The sequence below is a fragment of the Hirundo rustica genome, chromosome 6 (assembly GCF_015227805.2).
Source record: "Hirundo rustica isolate bHirRus1 chromosome 6, bHirRus1.pri.v3, whole genome shotgun sequence".
Lineage (NCBI taxonomy): Eukaryota > Metazoa > Chordata > Aves > Passeriformes > Hirundinidae > Hirundo > Hirundo rustica.
The window spans coordinates 10,072,410-10,082,173 of NC_053455.1; the positions used below are offsets into that span (position 1 = coordinate 10,072,410).

The window sequence follows — 9,764 nt, forward strand, 5'->3', positions numbered from 1 at the left end:
CCTGAGGAACATGGGATTGTGCTTGGGGCAGGGGGGCTTTCCTCACTGGATCCCGTGAGTACTTGGATTAATCACTACCCTGTCAATATCACTACCTATAGGTATTTTTGCAGACACTAGCACAGAATACAGCAATTAAAAAATATGCCTTATTCTAAACCTAAGGCAATTCATCTGCAAGCAAGACAATCCATGTATGTCAAATTATGAAGATAACTAAACAGAAGTGTTAGACCAATATTTTGAAGTGAGAACAAGGTGCCTTAAGTGGAAGACATGTAAAAATCTAACTTCAAGTGCTAGAACACACAGCTTGTGAATAATTATGTTTCCTCAAGCACAGTAGAGTTTGATTTAATTGGGGAATCTGATCTGAACCCTTTCTAAAATGATTTACTATGTGGCCTCCATACATTCCCATGGAGCTTGAAAACCCCAGTTAGGTTTGGTATAGAGTAAAACAATCATCCAAATAAACTCTACATAGTATTTTGTAGAGTATGTTTCAACTTCAACTCTCCCCATGGCATAGGAAGGGCTGCATAATATTTTAATTATTTTCTTCCACAAGACAGGAAGCTCATTGAGATTTTACAACCAAATATGCTTAGTTGGCTTTTTGCTCAATACAGCCCTTAGCCTGCAGGTTGCATGTAGTGCTAAAACAAATAAAGATCACAGAAGTTAGAAGTGCCTATTATGTCAATAAAATCTAAATCCCTAGTAATGCAGTAATTGTTCCATGCAGCATGTTTTCTAATGCTTTGTCTGGTCTTGTTTTACACAATGGGGCTACCATCACTTTTCTAGGACTATTTATGGTCTGGAACAATCCAACAGTTTTTTCCTGATCTTTAACCAAAAGTTTCCACCTTTTATGCCAGTCCAAAACATAAGAAGCCCTTAAAAAAAAAAAAAAAAAAAAAAAAAAGTAAGCTTCCTCCATCAAGCTTAGCATCTATCTAGTAAAGAATATCAGACAGCCTTTACAAAAAGCTGAATACGAAGTTCACCGATCAACTCATTTTAGACGACAGTGAATGACAACTCCCTTCTCTTTATCATCTGGGGACATGTCAGAGCCCATGCAGAAAAATGGTTCGACAGGATACAGCAGGATCAAGTAAGTTTTAACTTCAGAGAAACACAGTTTCTATCTGCAGAAAGGGAGTCTCCGACGGAGCTTCAGCTACGTTTGTTGCTCTATGCTCATGAGGTAGGGCTACTTTTTTTGTTGTTGCTCTTTCTTCCTTCAGCATACAACCTTTGTAACTCACTTAATCCTGAAAATAAAGTGTCAATTCCTAAACCTTGGCGTTGTCAAAAAAAAAAAAAAAAAAAAAAAAAAAAAAAGGTATTCGACATGAAAGGAACAGGCTCCCTTGTGCAAAGGGTAATTCCAATAAAGAAACCCTTTTAATGTCATCTGAACAGGTGACTAGCCTAACAGCGTCATTACCACCGAGAACCCTGCAAATTAAGCAGGGAAGAGGCCTATTATCTAGGTCACCTAGCCCACCCCTAGCCAAGCTGAATTATTCCCATCTGTTTACCAAAGGTTTATTCGGGTGCTTTAGCAGTAAGTTTGCATATCAGGACAAGGCAGCAGCCCCCCAGAGCTCCCCTCCCCACCGCGGATCCCCGTCACGGACACAACCAACCCGATCCTCGCCACCCTGCGACACTCAAACAGCACGGGGGGAATTAAAGAGGGGATACGGGGTTTGGGAGGGGGAGGGATACCCGCAGACGCCACGGAGCCGGCGAAGCGTGCTGTGGAGGGGTTAAAAAAAATAATCAATTCAGAATAAATCGGCAATTTGGGCAGCGCACAGGCGGCGGGCGGTTGCTGACAGCGCGCCGCGGGGCGATGCCCCCGCGGCGGGGCCGGGCGCGGCGCGGTGCGGCGGGTCCCCCGCGGCCGCGGTACTCACGTTCTCGGTGTCGCGCTCGTTCACCGTGGGCAATGGAGTCCGAGTGGACATTTTCCCTCACTCGGGCGGCCGCGGCGGCGGCGCGCACAGACAAACACACGGGCCCCGGGCTGCGCGTCTGCTCCGAGATGGTGGTCGCAGGGAGCCACCATGAAGGACGAGGTGCCTGGCGGGGGGCGGCGTCGCGTCGGTGCCCCCCCACTAGATCCTCCTCGGGGAGCGGAGCGGCCTCGCCCCCTCCGAGTCCTTCGGGCTCATCCTACAGCCGGGGTCCGCGGGGGTCAGCAGCGCGGAGGGGGCCGCCTCATCCAGCGGGGAGGGGATGGAGCCGAGGGAAGGGATGGAGCCGGAGAAAGGGAGGCGGCGAGGGAGCGGCTCCGGGGGGGAGGGGGTGAGCGCAGGGCGGGCGGGAGGAGGCGGCAACGGGGCGCAGCGCAGCCCGGCTTCTCTCCGCTGCCGCCGGGGCACGGCTAGCGCAGGCCCGCCGCCCGGGGGGCTGCCCTCTCCTTCCCCCGCCGCGGCCCCGCTTCACCGCGCCGCCGCTCGCATCGCGGCCCGCCCCAGGCTCCGAGAAGGCCGGCGCCCCGCGGGCTGCGGACGCTCGGTGGGTGCCCGCCCGCCGCTCCCTCCCTGCCTGCCCCCCGCCCGCCCCGCCGCCGCTCCCGGACGAGGCAAGATGGCCGCGCTGCTCCTCCGCGCCAGCCCAGCGCCGACATGAACCGGAAGGTCCCACCCCCCGCCCGGCGTGTGCGGGGGCCTCGGGGCCGGGACCGGCCCTGCCCTCCGAGCCGGCCCTGCGTCCTCCGGGGATCGGCCCCTGCCCTCCCGGGGACCGGCCCTGCCCTCCGAGCCGGCCCCGCGTCCTCCGGGGATCGGCCCCTGCCCTCCCGGGGACCGGCCCTGCCCTCCGAGCCGGCCCCGCGTCCTTCGGGGACCGGCCCTGCCCTCCCGGGGACCGGCCCTGCCCTCCGAGCCGGCCCCGCGTCCTCCGGGGACCGGCCCTGCCCTCCGAGCCGGCCCTGCGTCCTCCGGGGACCGGCCCTGCCCTCCGAGCCGGCCCCGCGTCCTCCGGGGACCGGCCCTGCCCTCCGAGCCGGCCCCGCGTCCTCCGGGAATCGGAGCGGCCCCGGGGCGGAACAGCCTGGAGCGGGGTTCGCCTTTGTGAGACCCCACAGGAGCACTGCGTACAGTTCTGATGTCCCCAATACAAGGAGGACATGGAACTGGTGGAGCAAGACAAGAGGAGACGTCGAAGTTGTTAAAATGTCCAGAGCATTTCCCCTACAAAGATCGAGAAAGTTGGGGCTGTTGAGCCGGGAGAAGAGAAGGTTGTGTGGGGAGCTCAGCAAGCTTTCAGTACCTGCGAGGGGCTACAGGGAAGCTAGAGAGGGACTCTCCATCAGGAGCTGTAGTAACAGGACAAACACTAATGGGTACAGAATGAAACAGGGAAAAATTAGACTAGATATTAGCAGGACATTTTTTTACCGTGAGGGTGGTGAGGCACCAGAACAGGTTACGCAGAAAAACCGTGGATGCCCCATCCCTGGAAGTGTTGATGCCCAGCCTGGATGGGGCTTTGAGCAACCTGGTCTAGTGGGAGATGTTCCTGCCTATGGCAGGGGGTTGGCACTGGGTTCTTCCAACCCCTTAACAGTCTCTGATTCTATGATTCTATAAAGAGGCCCTCAGGGAGCTGCGGCCCCCGTGGGGAGGAAATGCAGTGTGAGGTGGGGTAGGGAGCTCAGGTTTTGGGGAGCACCGTGGGGCAGCGGGGATGGTGCTGCAGAGTGGCTGGAGAAATGGCAGATCTCCCTACAGAGCCAGCTCTTAGCTGGCAAAGGGACAGACCCCACTGCCCACTCACAGCTGGGGAAGGAACATAGGCATGGGTAGTCCAGCAATGGTCATCTGTATTCAGAGTTCTGTCCTTGGCCCATCTGCCAAGCATGTTCTTCCTTTTCTTGGGTTTTCCCAGCCCAGACAATGGTGTGTGTTACAGAAGGGAGCTCACACCTGGCAGGGGTCTGAGGCTGGTGTTGGCAGATCTCACCTAGTGCCATCAGATGCCCCCCAAAAAGTGTTACAACACTATGTTTTCATACCATCTTGATGCTTGCCTCATTTGCTGAAGAAAGGTGGAAACCTGGGCTATCAAAACATTCTTTGTATGACCAGTAGTTATTCTCCAGAATCCTTTTTAAGTCTATAAAGAAGATCTTGATATAGTCAGGAGTAAGTCTAATTATGAATGAAAAACAAGAAAGAGAAATAACTTCTGTATATTCAGTATGTAGGTGGTTTTAAACCAAACCTATTTCTGTTTGGTTTTTATTTCTTTTAACAGAAAAAATATGAACCTCTGTAGGGAAAAAAAAAAAATGCTGGGTCTGGTGGGATTTGTAGAAACTTGGCATATCTGCAGATCTGGCAGCCTAGCTGTAACATTTTGTATTTCTGGAGTGGAGTTTCTCTGACAAACTTTATGGCTCTCATATATATTTGCCAGCTCAGCCCTGAAATCCTTCCTACCATGTAGGTGATATTTCTCTTGGTTTTGGAGACACAAGCAAGGAAAAATGGCCTTTGAATGCCACTGAATAAAGTTGTATGTCTCTTACTTTGTCATCAGGACTACAGAATGCTCCACATCATCTGACCTGCAGATTTTCCTTCTTAACTCACTCATTGAGCTGATGTCTTGCTCTATGTTAATGACAGGAATTTTGGATTTCAGGACTCACCCCTTGTGCAAATGTTTGTATTTCTGTGTGCACATGAACATCCATGTGTGTATTTGTTCAGACAATATACACTCATAGTGGAGCCACTCTCCCTGGGAAGCAGGCAGGACCCTTTCCACAGAGTAGGGAGTGGGATTTGTCTATATCTGACTTGTCAAGGTCAGTCATGAAGTTTACAGCAAAGCCAGGGAAAGTATCCAAATGTCCTGGCTCTGCTTTTACCACAGGGCTGCTGCTTCATCTTTCTCTTTTTGGTTTCCCGTAGAATATATTCTTTATGACATGTTTGTAAAAAATTGTAATTGAGTTATGACCGAGTTAGAAAAAGGGCAAAAATTGGGCAGAAGTTCCTTTGGGTTGTTAGCCAGCCTAGTGCTCTCACTCTGCACTCGTGGGCACTCCAGCCAGCATGGGAAGGCTGAGCTGCCCACATCAGAGCGATTGGCAGAGTGTGAGATGTACACGTAATGCTGTTTGCACCTAGGAGTGTGCCTGTCCTGATCTGTGGAAGTGCTGTGCACAGGCATGAAGAGGCATTCAGCTTAGCATTGTGTTTTACATACTTGTGTTTCTGCTCCGTGGAAGCAGTAATCACTCCGATAAAATCTGAACTGTGCAATGGTGGATAGTCAGATGAAATTCCTGGGCCTGTTGGTACCGCAGCAGTTCCACTATTGCCCTAGATAAAGACCACATTTAATACTTGCAGTCCAGATTTAAAGGGGCTGGGGAAAGGGCGCGGGGAGCAGGGGAGCTGTGGGGGGATGACTGTCTTTCAGAGTCATGTTCGTGATTGGCAAAGAGATTTTGAAGAACTTCTGAAGTGCTTGGGACCACAAAAATAACAGTAGCTGATTTTGCTATTTTATTGCCATTAATGACAACATTGATTAGAGCTTTTTTTACTGTGTAGCAAAACTTGCACAGGGAATGACAAATTGCACAGCAGGTGTTTTCTTCTACATTTCATTGTTGCTATATTCTGCTTGTCCCATTAAACAGAAGAGTTGATTTCAAAATGTATTCATGTTCTTCTTAGAAATTGGGCCATAGAAAAAAGCTGATTATATGGGTTTCATCTTTCTTTGTTGTCCATAAATATTCTGTGTATTATGAGGTACTACTTAAGCTACATTCACAAATCAGAAGGTGATTTCTTTTCCTATATAAAGGTTTTGAAAACTCAGAAAGCAGTCTGATTATCCTATCAGGCCTTCTGGTTCTTGTGCTATCACTAGTGATAGTGGCAGTGATTTTGTAAGGGGGAATCAGATGATAATGTTTGTATATTGCCACAATAGGCTGCAATTTGCATTTTGAGCTGTACTGGCTACAATGCTAGCAGTTATTAAAACTTGGTTTTGGCAGTAGAGCTGGAGAATATGACTCAAAAACATACAGGAAGCAGATTCTGCTCATTAAGGTGCCTTTTTTATGTCACTCATTTGGCTGCCACCTCACAGAAAACAATAAGATAGGGAAAGACATCACTGCGGCGAAGAATTTAGAACTTTTTTCTTCTGGACATTAAAAGCCACATTAAATACCTCTTAACATTGCACTGCACAGAGTAGACTCCAACAGTATTTGCAGTCACAGCGAAAAATGTTGGACTTGATTACAATGGCTGGGCAAAACATAAGGATTAAGTTTAATGTATTCATATGCACAGCGTTTTGAGTCTTAATTCTGGAAGAAGGATTAAAAATGCAGGACTGACTGAGGAATTTGTATTCCACTCACCACTCATAAGTTGGTAGAGACAAGTAGAGAATCAGCTAATGTAATTGTTATAGGTGTTTTGTTTTGGTCTGCAGCTATGACAGTGCTTACTAGCTGGGAATCTGCCCAGGTATTAAATAATTTTAGTTTATTAAAAAAAAAAAAAAAAAAAAAAAAAAAAAAAAGTTTAGATTGATAGTTGTTAACCCTGATGAGACTTTTTTGGGTTTTTTCCTTAAGCCTTTGAAAAACACATTTAAAAATATGTTACATCCACTGGGATATAGCTAATATTATTCATTCTTATTCCAATGCCCTTTTTCTTTTCCTTGTAGAAATTCTAAGGTAATTCCATGGAGTGAAAGATTTCCAGGAATGTTTTGTCATTAGTGATGTCTATAGAACTGAAGTCATTCCTCGCATTTGAAATCAGTATTTGTATTTGGTTTTAGAATCTTAATTTCCAGACAATACATAATCTTAACAGTGTTTTATGGTAGGAAGCAGTGTATGATTTTTTAAATGTCAGTGACAAAGCTATTGATAGAAAAGGACTGATTACTGTCTGCAACCTGAATCAATAGTCCATGCTCAGTTATGATGCTGCCCAAGTGCAACCTGCTGCAAGGCCAGAGCAAAGTGTGATGGTGACACCAGAGAAAACATTGGAAAGGGAAAAGGTCTTCCTTCTAAGCTTCACATCAAGCAGAGACTGAGTTCTGAGAGGTGGGAGAGGATTTTGCATGTGTTAACTTCTCCCTTTGGTCCATGCACGTGCCTGGGGATAGCAGGGTGGCTGTGGCGCTGCAACTGCTCTGCGTACCTCTGGTGGGGAGAGGTTCAGGCACTGGGCTTCAGGAGCCAACGGTGGTGGTTCCTGAACTGCACACCTCATTTAATTCCCTTCCTGTAGGGCCAGGCAAGCTGTGCTTTGCCTGCAGAGCCCTATGGTGTGGTGCATGACATGTGAACCTTCACCATGGGATCGCTATCAAGTGCCTGAACTGCACTAATTCCACCGCCATTTGACGCAAATGCCTGTATGGATCATAGCTCCAGGACAGAATCACAGTGCTGCAGAGAGCTGGGTGAGAGCATTGCTCTCATGGCTTGGTGCAAGGTCACTGTTTAGAGAAGCAGAGGATTGATAATACCTCCTTAGCTTTCCATGACCATGATGTCGTGTGGGTTGTAAAGGCAATGCAAAGGACAAGCAGCCAGTTGGGGGTGATGCTAGCTCTGAATTTGACTGTATGTTTGCAGCTAAAATAGGTGTTTTATAGCAGGCCTCTTCCATTCCTAGCACATGACCCCACCAAAGCAACATCCTAGATGCTTTGCCATCTAAATCAGGCATGTAGCTGTTCCTTCTATGCCATTTCCTGTGTGGTTAATACTGAATCAATGACTCTATTCACAATGACGGGAAAAGAATAGATGACTCCTGAACATGTCATGTTTCCAAGTTCTGCTTAAGAATTGGTGTGACCAAGCAGTAGCAGGAAATAATTGTTTTGTAGCAGCAAGAGGAATTCCAGGGCTTTTGGGTACAGGTTATCCTGAAAGTTGGTATAGCCCACACTTGTTAAAACCACCTTGTTCATACAAGAGTGTGTGTCGAGATCCAGACATGGGCTGAGCCTCAGTATTTTCTGAAGGCACTTTAGGTGAAGACCCAGGTTGTTGCTCATACAGTCTCCAAAGTTTTAGCAGAACCAAACCCTGAAGTCTTGTTTGATTTAGATTGTATCTTTTATTTAAATATTACCAGAGGCAAGGAATCAGTGAGTAATTTAGGAAGACTGTCCATGTGGTTGTTCCTCTTCACTTTTAGAAACCTTTGCTTCTGTTCTGGTTATGCCTACTAATGACATCTGCCAGCTATGGGAAATTTCCTGGTTTTGTGTCATGGATGGTCAGACTTTTACTCCAAATCGGGACCCAGCTCAGCCCACATCCATCTCTTTAAGAGACTAAAGAGATTGAAGTCTTGGGGTCTGTTATCAAAAGGCATCCTATTCCAATTTGTAAGCAGCAGCACACATTTCCTCTGATTCATCTCTACCTTATCCATTGGTTTGTGCTGTGGATACCAGATGTGAACATGGTTTATCATCTGTAAAACATGAAACCCAAATACAGACATGACATAGGTTATTTAACTGATGTCATGGCCAAAGAACCCATTTAGCCCTCTCAGATACTGTAAGTCTAAACTCTGGAAAGTCACATTCAGCTGTGTTTCATGTGCCCTTTTCAGTATCTCTGACCCTTCCCTTCCATATGGTATCTCCTACATTGAAACTACCCTTTATTATTATTATTCCTACAGGTGTGATTTTTATCTTTGGTCGTACTCAAATGTGCACTGTTCCTCTGAATGCAATTTTATAAACAGGTCTGCTTGTTCTGGTGACACATCCTTTAATTTTCACCTTTTTTCTCTGTGTTGGTGTCATCCACAAACCTTATCAGCAATCCTTTTGTTTCTTTAGAGTTCTTGATAAAATATCAGTTGGTGAAGATGAAGAACAAATTGTGCAGGGTTATGGGACCATATTGCATTTTTTATGTTAAAAATTTGTCAATAAGTAATTGCCATCTTGGAAATTCACACAATGAGCAGGCCATCCAGGGTGGGAAAGAAAAAAAAATAAATAACTCTGAGAAAACACAGCAGATTAGTGGGGTCTGCCAGCAAGTGAAGGGAAGGGGTGCAAGGACTGAGTAATAAATGATTGGGGTGAGACACTGAGCTGAAGGTCCCAGGGTGGCACTCAGGGAGCGGTGCCCTGAGCACCCTTCCAGGAACACCACGGTGGTGTCTCAGGGATGATTAGGATGATGTTAGACAACCAATTTATATGTGTCACGTTGGCTTTGGATTGTTCCGGTTTCTTAATCACCATGTCTTGCTTCAACAAGTTGAAGGCCTTAAAGAAGTCCAAGTGTTTTACATCAGCTTTGTTACGTTTATCACTCAACCTTACAATCTCCTTGGTGAAAGATAACAAGCCAGTTTGAAAGGGTCTCTTTCCATAAACTCCTGTTAATTGGTGTTAATGATATTTTCCTCCTTTGATTCTTTGTTAATCTAGATCCATATGAGTCATTCCATTATATTGCTGGGACTCGTGTCAGGCGACAGGCCTATAATTACTTAGATCCTTTCTCTCTACCTTTTCCAAAAGCTTTTCCAATGTCTGCTTTCCTTTGGATCTTCCCCGCTGCCCAAAAATTTATTGGATATCACAGGCATCTGTATTGCTGTGTTTGTATGTGGAAGGCATCCTTGATAATTACCCAAAGTTGACAACATTATATGTGGTACTGAAACAAGGGGGTGTTGAACAATGAATTAACT

The 9,764-nt window shown here is 46.9% G+C and overlaps 1 protein-coding gene across 13 annotated transcripts in view; it reads right to left on the minus strand.

The window, feature by feature from the left end:
- MARK3 (microtubule affinity regulating kinase 3) overlaps positions 1-2,350 on the minus strand; it is a 61,878-nt gene extending 59,528 nt beyond the window's left edge. For 10 of the 13 annotated variants that reach the window (XM_040067407.2, XM_040067416.2, XM_040067412.2 and 7 more), the window contains exon 1: positions 1,935-2,349. In XM_040067407.2, coding sequence (XP_039923341.1) covers positions 1,935-1,985 — 51 coding nt within the window. In that variant the 5' untranslated portion in view covers positions 1,986-2,349. Of the gene's footprint in view, positions 1-1,934 lie in introns of all 13 variants that reach the window. The other 3 variants (XM_040067417.2, XM_040067414.2, XM_040067410.2) reach the window with 2 other exon arrangements.
- Between the last annotated feature and the right edge of the window lie 7,414 nt (positions 2,351-9,764).